Below are 23,148 nucleotides of genomic sequence, written 5' to 3'. Positions count from 1 at the left end.
GACAGAAAAACAGAGAGAGAGAAACAAAGAAACTGAGAGACAGAGAGAACAAGAACATATGCTAGTTCTGAGAAAAAGGGATCAAGAAATGTATATCCCCTAAGCTCCTCTCTAGGCAAGAGAAAAAAAAAAGAAACACACACATACACATATACATGCCCTTCTTCAAAAATAGAGAAGAGAAAAAAATTCAATTTTATTTTGCAGTATATACCCCAGTATATACCAACTCACGTGGCTATGTATGTGTACTCATATATACATATATAATCTAAATAATATATATTAACATCAGAATATATAGGTGTAACATCTCTTCCCAATCCTTCCTTGAACTTTCTCATGTTAGGGGTGTGTGTGTGGGGTGGTATATCTGGGGCTGTCCTTTGTTCTTAGACTCTCTTGTTTAATTTTAGTCTGGTCTTGGAAAATGCAGAAAACATTTGTTGCTTTTTTGCATCCATAAGTTAGATAGCAGCACAAAAGATCATTATAGAAAACTTCCATATCTGCTTCAAGGATCATCCTATTTTATTCGAGTTGAGGTGGGGAAGAACACCTGCAGGGACCTCCTGTGGAGTGTGTCGTGCCAACTTTTGGTCTGGGCATCACAGACTGAATGTGCACAGTTTTTCTGGGCCTAGTTTATTTTAATCTTGGGAGAAATTTGGTGCCAGAATTTTCATTTTGTGCACTATTTTTCATACTATTAGACCTCCCTTAAGGGAATCTAATAGTTTAGTTTGTAATTAACCAATTTGTCATGGTTTTCTTCATAAAAGGGAGGGAAAGCAATGGATTCTTCAGTAAAGATTGGCTGTCTCTTTGCCCCCTTATAGTATTGCTAATTTTGCCCTGATAAGCCTCAACCTTGGATCATTCCTGCTACCACTGCCTTTAATGCAACTAATTTGCTGCTAAATGACTCTGGAGAAATTTATAAAACCATGCCAACTGGATCTTTTATGAATTTGTGTTGTTTAACCTCAGCTGGGCCCTCTCTATGGCAAGGCAATCTTTTTCCATCTCCCCAATTGATTCACTATCCCACCCACTATAGCAATTTTCCCAAACTTTTTCATCCCAATCTCAAAACTCCCATGACTGTCCCTGCCCCCAACCTTTTCAGCTGAAAACAATGTCTCATATATCACTGAACAACATCAAAGCCATTTGTTGAGAGCCCTTTCTTCTCCCTTCCTCCTTATATTACATCACTCATATGCCTTCTGTTGCTGTCTCCTCCTTGACCTCTGTCTCACAAAGAGGTCGTCCTTCTTCTTGCCAAGCCAAACCCTGCTACGTGTCCAATTTGTCCCATTCCATCCCATCTTCTAACAGATAGCACCTTCCTTCATCACCACTTGTCTTGTCTTCAGTTACTCCTTGTCTACTGGCTTCTTCCTTCCTGCCTACACATATGCCTATTGTTTTCCCCATTCTGAAGCTTAAAAACCAAAAACCAAAAACATCCTCACTTGATTCCTTCATCTCCACTAGCTATTGTCTCATAACTCTTCTTATTTTTGTGGCTAAACTTCTTAGGAAAGCCACCTATACTCTATATTTTTTGCTTTCTTTCTTCTCAGTCTTTTCTTAGCTCTCCAGTCGGGCTTCTGACCTTGCTGTTCAACCAAAATTTCTCTCTCCAAAGTTACCAAGGATCTTTTAATTGCCCAATTTAATACCTTTCTCTTGCTTCATTTTCCTTGACTTCTCTGTAGCCTTTGACACTGTTGGCTATCCTTTCCCCCTTTATATCCATTTCTCTCTAGGTTTCTTTGACATGAGTCTATCCAAGTTCTCCTTTTACCATTCTGACTACTCCTCAGATTCCTTTACTAAATCTTTGTCCAGGTCATACCCACAAACGCTAAGTATCTTTCAGAGTTCTGTCCTGAGCCTTTTTCTTTTCCCCCTTTTTTCCTTTTTACTTGGTGATCTCATCAACTCCCAAGCATTTGTTTGTTATTTCTATGTTGATGATTTTCAGATTTACTTATCTAACCCTAACCTGTCTCCTCACCTCCATTTTCACATCTTTGGCTGCCTATGGGACATCCCAAACTGGATGTCCTGTAGATATCTTAAATTCAACATGGCCAGAACTGAACTCTTTATCTCCCTCCCTTCCCCCACTGCAAGGCCTCCTCACTTCCAAATTTCCCTCTTACTATTGAGGGTTCCACTATCATCCAGGCTCCCAAACTAGATGTCATGTTTGACGCCTTACTTTCTCTCGTTCCCCCATATCCAATCTATTGCCAGGTCCTGTCAATTTGACCTTCATAACATTTCTCATATACTTCTCCTTCAGTCTTCTGACATTGCCACCAACCACCATTATGCAGGCCCTCGTTACTTTGTGCCTGGACTATTGTAATGGTCTGCTGGTTGGTCTCCCTGTCTCATCTTTCCCTGCTCTAATCAAACCTCTGTTCAGTCACCCAAGTGATTTTCCTAAAGCACAAGTCTGACATGTCACCACTCCACCCTCAGCAAACTCCAGTGGCTTCCTTTCAGGACTAGGACCAAATATGAAACCCTCTGTTTGGCATTTAAAAACCCTTTACAACCTGGCCTCCTCTTGCCTTTCTAGTCTTAATGAATCTTATACCCTTCTCTCCAACCACCATGTACTTTTCAGTCCAGTGACACTGACTTCCTTGGTGTTCCTCACATAAGACACTGCATGCCAGATTTCTGGCAGTCCCCCATGCCTGGAGAGCTCTCCCTCCTTATCTCTGGCTTCCCCTTCTTCCTGAAAGTCCCAGCTAAAATCCCACCTTCTACAGGAAGCCTTTCCTGATCCTCTCAATGCTACTACTTTCCCTCTATTGATTATCTCCAAATTTTCCTCCTCCTCCTTCTCCTTTTCCTTCTCTTCCTCATTCTCTTTCTTCTTCTCCCTATTCCCTCTCTCCCCCCTTCTCTCTCTCTACATATACATATATATATATAAATTTTAAAAATATATACATATATAAAATATTCACATAGAAGGCACTTGATTGTGCATATATAACCTGTATCTGATGGCTTACCATCTCAAGGAGGGAGGAGAGAGGGAAGGATAGAATTTGGAATGCAAAACTTAAAAATAAATGTTAAAATTGATTTTGCATATAATTGGGGATAAGTAAAATATTATATATTAAAAACAAATATATAAAAAAGAAATGTGTACTGACTGGCTGACTGACTTTACCGGGGCCTCTCTCCATCCCTTCACACTATTCCATATGCACACATCTGGAGCCTAGTCAATCAATATTCAAATATGGCACACAGGACCACTATTATGGCTTTTGTATGCACTGCAGTGGCAATCTGCTAAATGCTGCAAGTTCCCCAAGTGTCTTTCTTTACCTGTAAAATGGAGATTGTATTATTATTTTCCTGCCTTACTTATCTCACAGGGTTGTTTTGAGTACCAAATGAGAAAAGCATATGAAATTACTTCTAACTTGTAAAAAGCTCTTAGGAATGTAGTGTGGCATCATCACCAGTCAATCCACACATGTCATTAAGCATCTCCTTTGAGTCAGCCATTGGGAGACAGATGTAGAGAAGGAAGCAATTCCTACTTTTAAGAAGCTCATGTCCTTCCAACTTCCTAGCTATCTTCACACCATGTTTTTTTCCCCTCCAGCTGTTATTCTCCTCAACTTTCCCCTTGAATCTTGGATGCAGCCTCTGGTTCCCTGGTTTTGACAAATGAAATTTTTACTTTATCTAGGTCTCCATGCCATTTCCTCACCATGCCATCAGGTGTGTCCCCTACCTCCTTCCCATTCCCAATATGTTTCCTAATATACCTTTATGTATTAAATATAAACTCCTTGAGGAGAGGGTAGGAACTGTCTTACTTATATTTTTATCTTTAGCACTTATCACAATGCCTGGCATGTAGTAGAAAATAAATCCTTTACCATATATTTCTATTTATGATTGTATGTATATGTGCATGATGGGACAGGTAACTTAAATTGGATAATTGGAATTCAGTTGCCCTATACTTGACAAGGGCTAGGGATGATCTGTCACATGCATACGTGTGTGTATGTGTGTGTGTGTGTGTGTGTGTGTGTGTGAATGGTCTCACAGCTGTCCAAATAGCACTGAACAGAGGCTGTGGGACTGTTTAATGACAGAGCTAAAGGTATATTGACTTACTGGTGGCATGGGGCCTGGGCAGTCTCACGAAGAACAATAACGTTTTTCTGAGGCAGGAAGTAGGGAAGGTGGAGCACCAGAGGATGATGTCTGAGAACACAGAACAGAAGAATGGCAAGTGAGTGATAAAGAACACAGCTTCAGCATTTAGAATCATAGGGTCACAGGTCGAGAGTTGAGAAGGACTTTAGAAACCATTTCATCCAAATACTTTTCATTTTACAGATGAAGAAGCTGATGTATAAGGAATCTACATGACTTGACCACTGTCATGTAACCAGTGCTGGAGGTGAGATTTGGACTCAGGTCCTTTTACTCCAAAACCAGTGTTTCTACTGTTTCTACAGTACCTGGCTGCCTTTATATAACAGCTGTGGTAGCATAGTGTAGAAAATGAATGGTGAGCTTCCTGTACTCAGTGGGAGCAGAGACAGGGTGAAGCCAAGAAACTGCCCAGTGTCTGGGTCACAACAACAAGCTGCAGGAGCCTTGTGGATTAAGATAAGAGGAGCTTCCTAGCCATGACATAAGACAGCCTCCAAAATCTTTCCCTGCCTGGGGAATACACACACACACACACACACACACACACACATAAATATACACATTGTATATGTGCATGTATGATCTATATGCATATATATATTTTAGGTATTTGACCCTTTTCCATCTGTGTAGTAAATAATTATGTAGAAGGTTGAAGCCATTTGCATATGGTGGTGGTGGTGGTAGTTGGGAACCAAATTGTTTCTATTTCATTATTTTACCCTGCTACTTATTTTTCTTTTTAGTCTCTATGAAATGTTTTGCTATTTGGATAATGGTTCTTGTTGGAAACAATGTTCTAAATCAAGGCTTCAGTAGAGTATCACCATGACATTGAACCCAAATAGCAGTGTAACTCCAGCATTGAGTAGGAGGCTTGGTGTCTCTAGAACATATGCTTGTCATATATGTATGTACATATATACATACACATATAATTTTGTCAATCTGTTATTTTAAACCATGTGTTAATGAACATATGTATATAATACATGCTCACCACACTCACACACAACATATAAATGACAGATTGGCAAGAATTAATCATCTAATCCAGACAAGACAGATGGTATGTTGTAGTCACAGTGGAATGATCATTGGAATCATGGAACAGAAAAACAAAACAAAAAACTCCTCCATTCAGATGTTAAAAGGTCTGCCTAGGTAAGATGCTGTCTGAGAAAAAAAAAAATAAAACATTTTATTTCAGAAGTATTTTCCTGATCTCAAACTTCTTTCAGTAGATTTTATGAGAATGTGTTATTGGTTGAGGTTAGTCAACACTTACAAACATGAAGAAAAAATTACCATCCTATGGTTTAACATCTTGCCAAATGCTTTTTGTGAAATCACAGAAAGAGTTTCATTCCATGACTGGGGGAAAAATGCTTCAAGCTAGTGCATCATTAGTTTTTCAAATAAAAGTAATGTGTCTCTTGGGGAATAAGAATGGATGATCTCTTGTCATCTTTAAATACACATCAGAGCCATGGGAAGAAGGTATATTTAATGCAAAAAAATGCATCTACAATGAGATCACCTTTTAAAAAAATGCCAGTTATATCTACCAGATTTGCATGCTATTTTCACAATTATGGGTGTGAAGTTAAATTCTGGTAAGTGTAGAACTTTGGGTCATAGGTCATAAGCTACAAGTCAACTGTAAAACATTTCTAATGACCTGTGCATATGAAAGAGTATTCTATTTAGATCTTCAAGAGACTTGTACAGTCACCTCATTCAATGCCCTCATTTTACAAATGAGGAAACTGAGTTCTAGCAAGATCACACAGGTATTAAGTGACAGAACTGGGATTCAAACCAAGTCTCCATCCCTATATCTAGCCCTCATTCTTTGATAACAGACTGGCTTCATTAAAGAAATGTATGCCCAGAAAAGGAGGTAGGTTATGTGGTAAGAGCAAGAGAAATCGAGAGCCCGGATGCTCTATGGGTATCCAAAAATTATGAGAAGACATAAGGGAAGGCCTCCTTCAAGATGGATAATATTAAAAGTGTTGCAAATGTTTCTTGCCTACCTTCCCCCAGAGGTTTCCATGGGCCTAACTGTATAAAAATAGTTAAAATACTTACTTTCCTGTATGTAGGATAGTCAATTTTGTTTTTATTTTAATATCTGAAACATTAATTAAATGCCCAATATGGGGAGTGTCTGCTGTCCTGAGTGTGGCCTATGTGTCAGATCCCTGAGTCTCTGGGGGCCATTTCTTTGCAGAGGTATTGAAGGGCCATGAGGTTCATTCCCAGAGAACTAGAAAGTAAAGGGAATCAGTTGGAATATTATTATCTTATCAGAAATGATGAAAGGGAAAGTTTTAGAGAAACCTGGGAAGATTTTTATGATCTGATACAAAATGAAGTGAGCAGAACTGGGAGGAGAATTTGTACAAAGGCAAAAACATTTTGAAAACAAATAACTTTGAAAGACTTAAGAACTCTGATTAGTGCAATGACCCAATCATGTTTCCACTTCCTGATAGAGAGGTGGTGACAGACTCAGGGTGCAAAACTGAAACACATTATTATTATGCTTATTAAGTAAACAAAAAAATTACTTAAAAAAAAGTAAATTGGCCTTTGGCCCTCATTGTACAAAACAACCTATATCCCTGCATAATGAATTAAAATATTTATTAAACTTCTACAGCTCATGACCTAAGCATTTATGATTAAAATACCAGAAGAGAATAATTGTGATTATTAAAGGAGTTACCGAATCCAATGGACAAGGATGTTACTATTCTTAGACAAAGGAGTTCATACAGCCTGGGGCTGCATTGCTTTGTGAATGCCTATGATTATTAGGGTGGAGTCTGGGGAAAGACTAGGTTTCCTTAGGGCAATAGCATCTAATTTTGGCTTTTAAGGATGGTGAAGAATTCAACATGTGATGAAGGAAATGAAGGTATTACAGACACATGGAAAAGTTCAGGTCATATTGAAGGGATAGGAAGTAGAGTGGCTCAGCTAGAAGATACAGTTCGTGGAAGCAGGATAGATTGGAATGCGGTGGTATTATACCATATTGTGGAAGGTCTTATACGCTAGGCAAAGAAGTTTAAAATCTATGTAGCAGTTGGGAACTAATGATAATTTTTGAGTAAAAGTGTAATATAACCTGGTGATTACATAGGGATGATTGGTCTGGCAAAATTAACAAAAATGGAGAGGGAAGGGAGTGGAAGGAAGATCCATTATTAAGGGACTGTTCCAAGAGACCAGGTTGAGATGGGGGAGAGGAGAGGACATTTGAAAGAATTATTACAGAGGTAGAATCAAAAGAATTTGGTAATTGATTGGAATTTAGAGATAAGAAAAGGAAAGAAGTGAAAATAATTTCAAGGTGAATGTAAATATGTGAACATGTGAAAACTAGGCAAATGATAATGGGAAAAATATATAGTCATATGAGAGGCAGACTGGCATAGAGGATTGAGAGGTAACCACAAACCAAGGAGATTTGAGTTAAAGTCATGCCTCTGACCATGGCTGGTCAGTACTCTAGCCAGCTCTAAAACACTATAAATTGCATGGAAGGGATTAGTCTGTACAGATTGAGTTCCTTCTATATCAGTGAAGTCACAAGTCCAGTCCCTTTCACTAGTTCCGTACTATTAGATACCGTGTGACCCTGAGTAAATCTCTATCATCTCTAAACCTCAGTTTCTTAATGGTTTTGTGTATAGCCATAGTCAAAAAACCTGACCACATAGGGGTTCATATGAGACTCTGCAACTTGAAACATTTCTATCAGAGCAGTATAACTTCAATGAAAAGAGAATAAAGACAAAAAAGTTACCCAAGTGATGGTAAATTTGCCATCAGATTGAAACATTTGCCATCAGATTGTGCAAAAGCTTAGCTCTTTGTTTTTAGCAATTATCAAGGACCAATGCCAATTCTGAATGAACTGATTATTAAGATGGCCAAAATTATGGATGTCATCACAGAATACATTTATTTCCTGTTGATGGTGTCAGTGCAAATGTGGATTAATGTCTATAATCAGGAAAAGTAATTAATAATTTCATGAATTGTACTTAAGTTAGTACTTCTTTCCTCAAAAGTAATTATTGGAGGAAATAATTTGTCTGGGTCACAACTAATTGGTAAATAAAAATGTGTTTGTATTTCACAAGTATGTTTGAATTTTATGTCTTACTTTCCATGCCTGGGAAAAAGATTGTCACAATTTTCATGTCCTAATCAGCTATAATCAAGGCAAAAGATCTGCCTCAAGTCAACAAACAATTCTTTTGGGAGAAGTGTCAATTAAGCACACTTCATGAATTTGCTAATTGTTATTCTCTGTTGTAGTCATTAGCTATAACATTATGTGCAAAGTGAAGAAATGAAGCAATAAAATGGTTTATTCAAACCAACTTTTACCTCGATTTCCTAGAAACATTAGCAGATATTGTTGACTGTCTCAAAATTCTACTTCACTTAAGTCAGCCCTCAAGATAAATAAATATTTTAAGAAAATTAAACAGTGTTTGCATGTTTTCAACATGCAAAGTAGTCATCTCTCTGATCAGCTGTTAGTGAACTACCTGTACTCAAGTTCCCTACCTTTCATGACTGTAATAACTTTTTTTTATCCTTACCTGGAAGTTCACTGTATCAATGCAGTCCCAAGTCCATCAATATCCCTATCCTCTGTTTCTAAAACATTTTGAGTAAAAAAACACTATAAATGATATTATTATAAGAAAAATTTTATAACTGACGATATACAATTACATTTTTGTTTAAGTCTGTGTGACTCCTCTCATCCTTTATTTTTCTTGGTTGGTTGATGCCAAAGTTACCTGGTTACACTCTCTCTTTTGTCTGAAAACAGAATAAGAAGGTCCTTCCTAGCTTCTATTTCTTGGATTAAGGAGATGTAAATCAGCTTACAAACTTTGCTAGAAGTCATAGAGAGACTCAAGTGAACTGAGGACTGTTTAATCAATTAGCTTTTACTAATTTCTACTATGTGCCAGGCATTGTATTATGCCCTAGGGATACAAAGAATAAAACAGTCCAATCAAGTATTTAATCAAGAAACATTTATTAATTACCTGCTATGTACCAGACACTGCACTAATCACTTGTGGATACAAAAAGGTACAAAGGACAAGTCCACAATCTAATGGGTCCATACCAAGTCCCATACTAAGTTTACTTACCTACCACCAGGAAGTAGCAGATGAAGCTTATCTAGAAGATTAATTTGCAAATGACTATTTTTATAATAAACTTGTTGGAAAATTTGCATATATTTTAAAATTTTTCATTTTTTTAGCACATTATTCTGAAATTTCTTCAATATAATGTTTATGTCAATTAGTTCTAACCTCCCTGGGTTTTAGTTTCCTCATCTATAAAATAAGGGATTTGGGTTAGATGAGCTCTAAAGCCCCCCTTCCAGTTCTAAAATCCTCTGATTATTTGTTTCTGGGAACCTTTCAAAATAAAGTGTGTAGGAGGTTTCAGTGTCAGCAACCTTAGGAAGTGTAATCTTGTCAATTTGGAAATGCTCTCTGTTGCAACCTAATTTGCTTTCTCATCCTATATTCCCTTTGTCTGTATCTTCCCCACAAATCCTCTAAAAGAGGTTCACCTAATGTGCTGAGAAACTTCCTTTAGATCTTTCAATAATGTGTTGATACCAATGGAGAATAGTGGCTGTTAGCATTTATATAGAGCTTTAAGGTTTGCAAAGTGATTTGGATACATTATTTGATTCTCACTACTACTTAGTGATTTAAGTGCAATTATTATCTCCATTTGTCAAATGAGGAAACTGAGGTTAAGAGAAGTTATGTAACTGACCCCTGGTCCCACAGCTAACTAAATGTTTGAGACAGGATTTCAACTCATATTTTCTTGATTACAAGTCCAGCACTCTATTCACTGAATGGCCCACTGCCTTTTCTGGTCCCATATCTCCCCAATGATGCTATTTTTCATTGGTAATATATTGCAGCCTGCTCACACTCACCCACCAAGTGCCATTCTGCTGCCCTTTGGGTGACCCACAACTTTTAAGTTTTAGAGATATGGTACTCCATGATGCCATGCTGTGCAGCATCCATCACTGGAAGAATGCTGATGTTAAAATGGTGGATCTTATTTCAGAGAGAAGCTTGGGGTCATTAAAAACACTCCATAATTTCCCAAAGGCCATTCAGCTGGCTCTCTTCCTGTTCAATTCTGGTTTAAATTCATTGTCTATTTGCATGGTCTGCATAGGAAATAGTGAGTTAAATTAAATACTCTTTATGGCACAATAAAGAAGGTTTAGGCAAGGAAGGTTTCTTTAACCTTTGTTTCACAGTAGCTACTTCAACATTTATCTCATGAATCCCATGGGATACAGGTAAGGTTAAAAGACTTACTTATTTGTGAAGCTACCATGAAAATAACAGTAGGGTTATTCCCTTCCCCAAAAGCACAGCTACTGAGAAGAAATAATTCATTTCTAAAAACTTGTAAGTAGAGAGTAAAGAAAGCAAATCAGAAAGAATAGCAGCTACAATGACAAATGATAATAATAACTGACATTTATACAAGATTTCCCAAAAGGCTTAGTGCAATTTTAACCTATTAAAGCTTAATTGAAGTTTTAATTTAAGCTATTTATAGCTTAAAACTACATTAAGACTTTTGGGACACAACTATATAGTGTTTTAAACTTTGAAAATTCTCTCTCTCTCCACACACATACATATATGTGTGTATAGAGATATATAGATAAGATATAGATGCATTTATACACAATACATATTATACAAGTACACATAAATAGAAATATATCAATAGATGTGTATGTATGTGTCTACACATGTATGTGTATGTATGTGTATATGTACACACATATATGTATATTTTGACTCAAAATAATCCTGTTAGGTAACTACTACAGGCACTATTATTCCCACTTTGCAGATAAGGCAACTGAGGCTTGGAGAGTTTAAATGACTTGCCTGTGGCCACATAGCTAATCAATGTATACAGCATTAAAGGGGAATAAAGCTTAGCTTAAATACAATGGACAATATTGGAATTACCTCCTTCAGGTTACCTGGTGAAGTCTTCTTTATTGGAACAAAAACCAGCTTGGTGTAGGGGCTACAGGATTGGCTTTGGAGTCAGGACAACCCAGGTTCAAGTCCTTTGTCTGATACATTAATTAGCTTTTTAGCCTCTCTGTTCCAGACAGTTCTCTAAGATTCACTTATTGAATTCTAAGATTCACTGATGATGAGCTGCTGATCTTCACAGGAGAAGCACTTTCCCACACCAGGAAACCCTGCACACAATTGAAATCACAGATCCAGACCTTCTTCACAATCCTCCCCTCCCCCCAAACAAACAGACTTGTATGGTTGCAGTTTCTCTTTGGTGTTGTTTTACTCAATTGTTTTATGGGGATGTAAACTTTGGAACTTGTGCTTATGATTTCCTATTGTGCTATGATTTATCAATCTAAAAAGTCACAAGGACTCCCAGATTTCAAAATTAGAGTTTTGTTTAATTTTCTTTTGCTCTCTCACGACATATCAAATTTGCTTTCTTTTTTTTTTAACTTTGGTAACATTGACCTCATTTTGGCAAAATAATGGCATGTCAGTCACTGAGACACATTTCTTTAGCAATCAGGAGAATATCAGGACTAGAACTTGAATAATTCATGAAAGCTAGAGGGTTCTTAAACATCCCTTCTTGGAAAGGTTTGTTATTGAAAACATATGTGTAAATATACATATACACACATGCATATATGTGCAGACATGCGTATGTGTTTATATATGTACACATAGGGCATACATATAGTGTATATATACATAGGCAATACTCACATATAGCTATATATACATAATACATACAATGCACATATGTGCACATACACACATATAAGAGAAAGGTTTGCAGCCCAGCAGTCCGGGTGTTTTGGGGTGGAGGGTGTCCTGCCCTGCACGTTGAAAAGCTGAATTGTAACATATTGGTGTCTAGACATTTCCTCTCCTTGCTGTCAACAGTCCAGTTGGCTATATGTTTTCCTCCTGGTGAAGAGGAGGCATTGATACCGGTCTCCTCTCAGTCAGGGCTCTCATTCTGTCTTTCCCATGATCTGTCTCCCATTCTGTTTGAGGGAGAGTACTCAAAGGGCAGACAGAGCACCTCATTTATTCAGTATGACGCATGTCAAGCATCTGAAGGGCTGCACCAGCTCAGCTGCAAGAAAGGTAGGGATTTGGGGGTAACCAGCTGACTGCAAAATTCCGCAGGACGGTTTTAAAAAAGAAAACAGACTGAACCTATGGCCAGCTAACCAGGAACATCAGGGCAGCTAAACTCGAAGGGAAGTGGGGGAAAAGTTTGGGATAACTTATCTTCTGGTCTTTCAATTGCAAACTTTCCTCAAAGTTTTCGGGTACCTTCCCACCCCCTCTTCCTCCCCACCCCCTCCATCCGATTAAATCTATGCACATGTATCTGTTGAAATATTCAGGTCGAGTGGCATTCAGCGTGTGTTTGCATACATTACTGCTCACACATAATCCTAGGCAAATAAAGGTGGAAAGTTGCATTTTATAAGCTGCATATTGATTCCAAGCCCGTTGCTTTTTTATCTGCTGCCTGATCTTAATTATCCAGCTGTTAGTCATTTCTAAAAAGCTGCTGGGGTAACTCCGAGTGATCTGAGCTGTGATGTATGAAGTGGTGCACGCACCTTAGTGTTCCAGGCATACCTTTCAAGTAATGAAGGCTCACAGGAATTGGGCTCGTAATAAATAGCTTTTATTACCCATAGCGGTGGTTCTGGCAGCCGAGCGACAGCACTTTGATAGATGGGCCCGGTAGTTTCACATGTTATGCTTACTCAGAGTTAGTAGGGAATAACGGAGGGGGAAGACCAGGAAAAAAAAAAGAGAGGTGGGGGGAGAGACTTGGCAAAGGAAATCTTATGGGTATAGGGGAACTGCAGATCTCTGAATTCCGAAACAAGAGCAGAGCTGAAATGTGATTCTCTAGTGCCTGGCGTAGCTCGCATCTTGCCGGTTACAATTGTGCAGGATGCTCAGAGGAGCCCTTTGGATCGCACAATGAACTTGGGGGGACCATGCAGCCCAGCAAGCCAGTAAGGCACCTGGAAGTTTGGCTAGGGAAGATTTCGAGGGGGGTTTTCTGCTTCTTAGGAGAATCCTGCCTGCTTTCAGCTGTGTGGAGGAGGACTCCAGTTTCCCCATGAGGGGCCCACTTGGAAAAACCGTCTGTGCAGACTCCCGGCTGAGCTGCTGTGTTTGTTATTTACCAAAAACCTTTGCTCACCTTTGCTGATTTTGTTCATGCGATTTACACCTACTGAGCCACGGGAAGGATTTTAGGATGGATTGTCTGTGCATTGTCACCACTAAGGTAGGTTGGGGAAGCAGTATTGTTGGTCCGTGCAAATCTTTCTGTTATTATTCCGTTTCAGTAATTTAACAGATTGGAGATGTCCTGTCAGTTTACAAGGGAAAGTGATCATTATCATCTACTCCAGTGGGCATTGTGTTTTTCTGTGTGGAAGGGTCTATATGTTTGTTCATATTCAACTTCTTAAAGTGACATTGCTAGCAAAAGGAGAGCATGCCCATGTTTTCTATCAGGCTTTGCTTTTTCATCTATTAATAGCTCAATATTGAAATACATTGAGTAGTAGTAGAGTACACACATCATTTTGACATATTACATCAGATTAGTCTTTCTGAGCATGATAATTAGCTTTCACTTAAAAACCAGAAAGCTGTACATGTCTCTGGTGTTCAAAGAAACCAATCAGGTTTAGTGTGAGTTGACATATTGTTGCTGATTGGAGAATTCACATGGTCTGCATTTTTGTTTTTGTGAGGGGGAGAAAAAGTATAGCTTTAGGCCTTCCTAAAAAACCCCAGCTTTAATCCTAAATTGACCTTCTACTCATATCCAAAGTTGCTTGATTTCAGAAACAAATGAAATATTGACATTGATTTACTTGTATAGAAAGAACTTAGAAAAGTGGGGAATATGTAGTGAATAGATGACAATGTCCTCTCAAAATATTTTTCATTTTAATCTTATTCTATCATCTTTTCCAAATTTTGTGTTTCAGTTTCATAAACTTAGCGGGTAAAAATGTGAAATCACTGTTCTTTTTGGAAAGAATTCACAGACACAATTATCCCCCACCTCGGATTTTATTGTTCATGCATGGGTGACCTACTTCATTAATCTGAGCCAGGTATGTTAGCACCCTCCGTTGACTGGGCACCCATTAGACATGGCAGGCAAAATCAATAGACACGGATAGATTTTCCAAGTGTAAATTTTTCATCTGTGATCTTTGCTCAATGAAATAAGGAAGGCAGTTAAATTTTGAAGGCCCAAAGTGTGTGCTGTCAAATGGGAGTGTATATTTTGCTTCTCTACCTCATGATAACTTGCACTCTTTGGTTGGTATGATGGGATCCGGCAAGATGCTTCAGTTGAGGCTAATGTACTTTTGTTAAGTTGAGTGGACTTTTTATTCATGTTAAATTATAAGGCCTACAATTTAGATAGGCTTCTTCTTCTACTTTTATTCTTGTCTTTGCACACCTTAGGTTATTCATTTATTTGCCTCATTCACTTACTAATAACACCATCAGCAAAATAGTGTGGCCAGTTAGAAAAATGCCAGTTTCCTGGAAAGGTCATAGGCTTTTAAAACGTGTTCTTTCTCATCCTGAGGCTGTCACTCGCAGGCTAATTTTTCTCCAGGTGACACTGTCAAAAAGTCAGTTTGACTGTGTTTTATAGTTTCCTTGTTCCAAACCATGACAGTTTGGGGCATTAGGAAACTTGGCTGCTACTTTAAAAAAAATTTTTTTTCTATTGTCTTTCATAGAATGATGGAATCATCCACAGTAATAAAATGGTAACTAAAGGGTTTATTTTTCTGAATTACACATATGGTGATCAATTAAGGATTGATTGGTTCCAGTTGGATAAATCAACTGAAAAATTTAAAGATTTTGAACTTTAACTTACTTTAGTTTGACAGCTCCAAGATAGTTTACATTAAATCAGCAAGGCAGTAGTTTGTTGACTCTAGCCCTAATATTAATGCCAATAGTGATAATAATTACAGCTGACTTTCATGCACTTGGTTTAAGATTTCTGACATAATTTACCTACATTGTTTCAATTGGTCCTTACAACAATGCTATGAGATAGATGCAGTTATTATACCCATTTCATAGATGAAAAGAAGTAATTTGTCCTGGGTCACATAGCTAATAAATGTCTGAGGTAGGATTCATACCCAGATCTTCCTAATTTCAAATCCATCACTCTCTCCATTATACCACGTTGCTTCTTGGCCCTATCAATATCATAAATTAGTTAATGTTTTATTACTTTGCAAATTAGATTCAATAGGTAAATATAATTGTTGCATTATCTTTATTGTAGTTCTGGCTATGAAATTGTGTATTCAGTTCTGGGCACCAGAGTTTTAGGAAGGGCATTTATAAACTAGATTAAAGGAGAATGTCCAAAAGAGGAAACAGCGTATAGTCCATGATGAAGAATAACATAGACCTGAGGTTATTTAACCTGGAGTAGAGAGTTCAGTAGGCATTCATAGCTGTCTGTGAGGAATTGAAAAGTTGAGTTATGGAATAGAGATTCAACACGTTTGGCTCATCCCCAGAGGGGAGAACAAAAAGTAATGAATGGAAGCTCCAGAGAGGCAAATCTAGACTCGATAAAAGGGAAAAACAACAACAAGGACCACAATGTTCAAATAGGAGCTGCTGGGTTCTTCCTTCCCAGAAGTCTTTAAAGCTAAGGTTGGATACTCACATGTTGTGTTTTCTGCAATGAGGATTCTTTGGGAGTGTATAGGTTGGGCTAGATGGCTCCTGAAGACCCTTCTTACTTCCAGAATCTGTGATTCAGTGTGCAACATAGGATCCATTATTAAAAACTCATTTTCTTTTAGTTTGTTTCTTAATATTAAATGTCAGGAGAGAAACAATATTGTATAGTAAAACAAACACATTTCTTGGAGTCAGGAGGCTAGGATTAAAGTCTGAATTCTATCACATACTAGTTGTGTGACCTTTGGAATGACATTTAACCTCATGGAGCCTTTCTTTCTTTGTCTACAAAATGGGCATGATGAAAACTTTTGTTTTTATCTATATCATAGGAGTTGTGTGATGGTAAAATGACACAGGTATACTATATAAAGTGTTTTGTAACCAAGAGAATAATATAAGCATGAAGTCCTATAATTATTTTTTATCGTTTTGTTTTTGCTGTTATCATTAATAATGATAATAAAGGAGGTGAAATATTTTGACAAATGGTGGACGCACACTCAACAATAGAAGTGTTATAATGACACATTTATGTAGCATTTCAATGTTGGCAAAATGCTTTAAACATATCACCTCATTTGATTATTTAACAACCTTTATTATTCTTACTTTACATATGAGGAATCAATTTAATAGAGGTTAAGTGACTTGCCCAGGGTCATATAGTTGGCAAATGTCTGAGATAGTATTGAGAGGCAGTACTTTTTGGCTTGAAAGCCAGTTTCTATCCAGTATGCTATTTTTAAGGTTGATATTGAAAATATGGATAATAGAACCTTGAGGTTGGAAGAAATTTCAGAGATTATTTAGCTGAAGCCTTCTCTGAATCATGAATCTTGTCTCCAGAATGCCCAACAGATCATCTAGACTTTGTTTGAAGACTTCCAGTGACAGGAAATTCACTACCTTTCAAGATAACCTATTCCAGTTTTGGATAGTTCTGTTTGTTGGGCAATTTTTTTTAACCCTTATGTTGAGGTAACATTTACCTTTCTGTACTTTCCATTTACCAATTTCAATCATGTTTTTTTGTGGTCAGGCATAAAAAATCGAATCTCTTTTTTATGCAACAACCCTAGAGGATGGAAAGGATCACAGTAAATGTCATAGTAGGGAAGATATTGATTAAAATGATCAGACTCATACTTTTGAGAAGACTGGTCTCATTGATGTCAGTTGTTTGCGTTCTGGAAATTTCTGCTATGGCACCATTGCAGACCTGGTGAATGATGGGATTACATAAATCCATCAGGAAGCAATTATTAAGCACCTGCTATATGCCAGACACTGTTAGGCACTGGTGACACAGACAAAAGTAACATATCCCTTGGCCTTAAGGAGCTTACATTCTATTAGTAGAGGCAACATAGGCATAGATAGTTACATGACACACACCATGACTATGGCCATCTCCCTTAACCTTTTTGACTTGTAGACTATTCTCTGAGACTATAATTTATGGTTAGATTCTAATTGCTTTGGTGGAAAAAAGTTCCCATATCATAACAATCACACGTTCTTGATGTATTGATATAATAGGGACAATAATCTTTAATAAAAACATCAGAACAACTTAATTCCAATATGGGCCAGAGCAACCATGCTATCCGATCAACAACTTTGGCCAACAGTGCAGGAGTTCAGGTCAACTGAGTAAGTTGTTTATTCACTTCTGGACACCACATTTAAGTAGGACTTCAATAAGCCTCTACCTTCTATTAGAGGATGACTAAGGTAGAAAGAAAATTTGAAATCATATCATACAGCACTTTGTTGAAAGGTCTGGAATTCTTAGGCTGGAAAACATATTTAGAAGCTGATCACTTCTTTTGAAATAGCCAAAGAATTGTCAAGTGGAGAAGGGTTTTAGACAGTCTGAGTGGTACCAGACGGGGAGGACTAAGAACAAAAGGCAGAGGCTAAACAGAGAGGTAAACTGTAGCTTGTATAAAGGAGAATTTCCTAATAATCTTAGATGTGTACAAGTGAATTGAACTGTCTTGTGAGGTAGTGAGGTCTTCATCACAAAAGGCAAATTATCCACTCATAATGGTGAGGAGATAAATAATAATGTGTCAGAATGTTCTGAACACTAGAACTGAGTTCAGATCTCTGTTATTATTATCTATATGATCTTGCATGGGCAACTCAATTTATCTTTCAGTTTCCTTATCTTTAAAAAAAGGCACGATGATACTTTCATATTCTACCATACAACACAATATAAATGTAAGCAATTATTATTCAGTCACTGGTAGGGATATAGATTAGATACTCTCCTAGTTCCATGATTCTCACCTGGTATTTGATAAATTTACTAAAACGGAGAAGCATAAAAATATAGTTAGCATTCTTTGTATTAATAGAATTTTTTAAAACCAATAACGATGTAGGTATAATAGAGCATTTGAAATAGGGCTGGATTTGGAGTGAGAAAATATGGGTTTGAATCCTAGAGTTACTAAATAACTATCTTGGGATAGTTACTCTTAAGGAAATATTTCTTCCTTTCTGGACCTTAGTTTGTTTTTCTCCTATAAAATTAAGGTCTTAGAGTAGATGACCTCTAAAATTAATAGCCTACAAATCTATGAAATGGAAAGATTTGGTGACATCAAAATAAATTGAATTATTTCTGCACCCAAAATTTGTACACTAATAGGAACCGGGGCAGAAAAATCTACTGGTGACAAAATGGAGACTTTCAGATATTCTATTTAACTAGGAATTGTTCATTTCCTCACAAGAGGCAATTCTCCTAAGTGGCATTATTAGGCTGCTGTAATTGGTTACTGCCCAGTATCCTGTGGCTATCCTCATGTTGTGTGTTTAGCGGGTTAACATGAACAATCAAAATCCAATAATAAGATTAAATGACTAAGTCACATTGACAAGGCAGCCTGGGAGAAACTGGCCCCGATGTTTCTAATATTGCATCTGTTCTTCAAATAAATAAAATTTTATTCTTTGCTCCCATCAAGCCCTGTCTTTTACAAACAGTAAATTGATGCACAATTTCTTAGAGGAAGCAAAAGTAGTAATTTAACAGCTAAAAGCTTTTAAAATATTTTTGTTAACTAATGACCGTATTATTAATTAGTAACCATATTATTTTTAACTAACCTATTATTACACACAAAATATATAATATTGTATATATCTTATACATATAATATATGTATGAAATATGCACACAAATTTTAACTAACTATATTATTTTAAACCAATAATAACCATGTTATTAAAAAGCTTATAACCATATTATTTTGCATACTTGATACAGAACTTGAGGTGTGGGCTCTAAGTAAATGTCCACATGACAGAAATATTTACTATCCTTTTTGGGGGGCCAAAAGAACTTGTTTCTTAATCCCTCAAGGTGGCACAAAAATTAATGAAACCAATCAGAAAAGCAAATGGAAGTGTAGTTTTTATAGTTCATCCAGTTGGGAGCTGGGGTTATGAATACTGCCTCTTCTCCTAGGATCCTAGGAATGAGAACTGAAGGGACTTTAGAGGGCATCTTAGACCAACCTCCTTATTTTGAAGATGGGAAAACTGAGGACCAAGTTGTGACTTGTCCAAAGTCAAATGTTTAGTGAATGACAGATCTAGAATTTTAGTCCAGTTTGTCAGATTCCGAGTCTAGTTCTTTTTCCATTATATCATGCTATACCATCCTCTTAGCTCCCCCAACCCAAATTGTATAAACTACCCCTGTCAATACCACCCTTAAATCTTACCTTCAGCCCATCTCCTTGTCTCCTCTTTTATTCCTTTGATGACCACCTGACTCATTATTCTCAATGACATCTTCTGCCATACTCCATTTTTGTCTCTTCTCTATGTTCTGTGTCATACCTAACCAATTGCTGGTCGGTCATTTCAGTCACATATGACTCTTTGTGACCCCATTTGGGGTTTTCTTGGCAAGGGTAGTGGAGTGGTTTGTCATTTCCTTATCCAGTTTGTTTTACAGATGAGGAAACTGAGGCAAATAGGATTAAGTGACTTGCCCAGGGTCACACAACTAGTAGGTGGTTGAGGCCATATTTGAACTCAGGTCTTGACTCCAAACCCTGTACTCTATCCATGATACCACCTAGCTGTCCATACCCAATTGATTAATCTTGTTCTTTCCATTTGACACCTGTCCACCTATTTAGTAAGGCCTATGAACAAGACTGGGTACTTGTGATCCCTAACTAGGTGAGCTAAGGGTTTTAGTGGTAATGGAGACATATCACTCAGAATATATCAATGCAGGACACCTAAGTTGGCCGCCATCCTTTGTTGAGGTCTTCATTAGCTGTCACCCGGACCATTGCAAGATCCCCCTATTTGGTCTCTGTTTCCAGTCTTTCCCCTCTCCAATTCAGTTTCTATATAGTGGTCAGCTGTATATTTGCAAAGTATAATAGGTGTACAAAATATCGTATAATATAATTATATTTTATATTATACATTTATATATGCTTTATATATAATTTATACAGGCATTATATTTAATAATTTATCCATACATACTTTATATGTAATTTATACATGCCTTATATAAAATATATTTATATATACTTATGTGTATATGTATATGTATTTATGACATATATATGTATTATAATAATCAAGAAACTTCAGTGGCTCCCCGTTGCCTCTAGAAAAAACTACAAACTTCTCTGATCGGCACTAAAGACCTTCACAATTTGACTACGGCATCTTTCCAGATTAATTTTCTTTTAGTCCTCCTCACATGCCCCATGTTCTAGCCAAACTGGCTTGCCTCCTGTTTCCCACATGCTGTATTCCATTTCCTCTCTCTATGCCCATGGACAAGCTGTCCTTCATCCTTGGAATGCTTTTCCTCTTCCCCTTTGCCTTGTAGAGTCTCTAGACTCTTTCAAGCCTCAGCTTAGATGTTACCTTCCTCAGGAAGCCTGTTCAGATTTCCATAGTACACTGGCCCTCTTGGAGAGACTTTCCATTACAGCTAGATTCCAATCAGTGAAAATAATGAATCTCATGAAATTGTCACATGTACTCAAATCCTCACTATTCCAACTTATAATTATCTAAGATATGGTAGTTGCTTCTAGCCCATTGGAAATGTCATGTAAATTTGAATCAATCCATCAACATTTATTGAGCACCTATTATGTACCAGACAGTGAGCTAATATACAACTATTTCATGGGGTTAATTACTCAGTTATCAGGACCTGCCTGGTCTTTGTATTTATTTATATATTTGTGTACATATATGCCCCTAGAAGAACATAAGCTCCCTGAAGGCAGAGAATGTTTTGTTTTTGTCTATATATCCCTAGCTCCTAGCTTGGCACCTTATATCTAGTAGTTGTTTAATATATGTTTTTGAAAATTATTTAATAATTGATGTAAATAATCATTTCATGTACATTGGGCAATAATTAACCACTTTAATGACATTTTCTAGGTAATAATAATAATGATAATCCTCAGTTATCATAAGTAATATTTGCATTGTGCTTTTAAGATTTGCAAAGTACTTTACTGTGTGTGAAGTTTTATTTTAGACTCTCAAAAACTTTAGAAGTAGGTGCTATTATTCTTCCTATTTCACAGAATTGGAAACTAAGGCTGATGATTAAGTGACTTTCCCAGTATCACAGAGCTAGTAAATGCTTCAGGTAGGATTTGAATCCAGAACTTCCTGATGCTGAGTCTAGCACTATCGGTAACACAGTGGATTCTTCAGATATAAATGCTGTTTCCTTACTTTGTCCTCACTCAGCTTATTGTTGCCAATTGTCCATTACTTTGAATTATATATTTAGGTCAAATCAAGTGAGTAAGGTTTTATTTTTACTACCCCTGTGTACCAGGCATAATGCTAAGTATTGGGGATATAAAAAGTTGCAACCTCTACCCCCCCAATTTTTACCATCCAGTAGCTGCTTAACATGTGTTCCAATGTAGGAGATGACATGCTTACTACCATGTATGAACAAAACATATATAGACTAAATTGTAGGTAAGTTCAGGGGGAAGACACTCCTATTAAAGGTAGACTAGGAAAGACTTATTGAAGAAGGTAGGATTTTAGCAGAGCTTTGAAAGAAGCCAGGAGGTGGAAGTAAGGATGGAGAACATTATAGGTATGGAGGATAGCTAATGGCAATTTGGGAGTTGGAAGATGGAATGTCTTGTAGGGAGGAACAAAAATGTCACTTTAGTGTGTAAAATATTACATATTTGTGTAAATTTCATATCTACTTTGCCAGACTGTAAGTTCCATATTTAAAGAGCATAACTTAACTATCTGTCTCCTCCAGTGCCTGCCATATTGCTTTGAACATGATAGAGATACTTAATAAGTGGTTAAATTATTAATAAACAAGTTCAACATCCAGTAATTGGGCCTTTACTTTATATGAAGAGTTCTTTGCTAAGCACTGGGGGTAGTACAAAGTTTAAAGAAAGTTCAATTCAGCTGAAGTACATATATTATTCCTTGTGTGTTGGTACAGAAGAATGCAAAGTAAGATTTCTTGTCATTTTCTGAGGGAACTGAACAGTTGTATATGTTGCATCTCTCATTGTTCTGTTTACATTATTAATATTCTTTAGTTCTTTAAAATTGTTTTGTGTTATTTTGTTATTCACCTAAAATAGAAAGTTCATGAAGGTTACACAATCCAGTAGAATAGACGAATGCTTGAATAAAATGCTTTCTTGCATAGACTAAACTTGGTCATCAAGACAATATACAAAAATAGCATTTTATCCATCACATCCTCAATCTAGTCTCACGTAACTGCACCTTTTAAACACTATTTTAGATTTTACTATCACAGACATAATTTTTAAGTAGTCACTTAAGATTTGATTTTGTTTCTGTAGTTGTACTCAAATCTAAGAAAATATCATCTTCTGAATCCAAAATACAAACTTATCCCATGAATCATACCAGCATCATCTGCTAGTACATCTGTAGTAAATACAGTCTTTCTCTAAAAACACACTTACCAGAAGGTTGCTCATAATATGGA

General features: G+C 36.9%; 1 protein-coding gene across 13 annotated transcripts in view; it reads left to right on the top strand.

Moving 5' to 3' along the window:
• DLG2 (discs large MAGUK scaffold protein 2) overlaps positions 1-23,148 on the top strand; it is a 2,470,643-nt gene that overhangs the window by 293,828 nt on the left and 2,153,667 nt on the right. For 2 of the 13 annotated variants that reach the window (XM_069070975.1, XM_069070974.1), the window contains exon 1: positions 13,301-13,653. The exons of the other annotated variants lie outside the window; for them this stretch is intronic. In XM_069070975.1, the coding sequence (XP_068927076.1) occupies positions 13,624-13,653 (30 nt within the window). In that variant the 5' untranslated portion in view covers positions 13,301-13,623. Of the gene's footprint in view, positions 1-13,300; positions 13,654-23,148 lie in introns of those variants that run through there. 13 annotated transcript variants of the gene reach the window in all.

The sequence above is a fragment of the Petaurus breviceps genome, unplaced genomic scaffold (assembly GCF_028583685.1).
Source record: "Petaurus breviceps papuanus isolate PSGF00001 unplaced genomic scaffold, PetGlider_PUasm1.0 90823, whole genome shotgun sequence".
Lineage (NCBI taxonomy): Eukaryota > Metazoa > Chordata > Mammalia > Diprotodontia > Petauridae > Petaurus > Petaurus breviceps.
The sequence above is the reverse complement of the archived record's forward strand: the minus strand, read 5'-3'. Positions and strand labels throughout refer to the sequence as shown.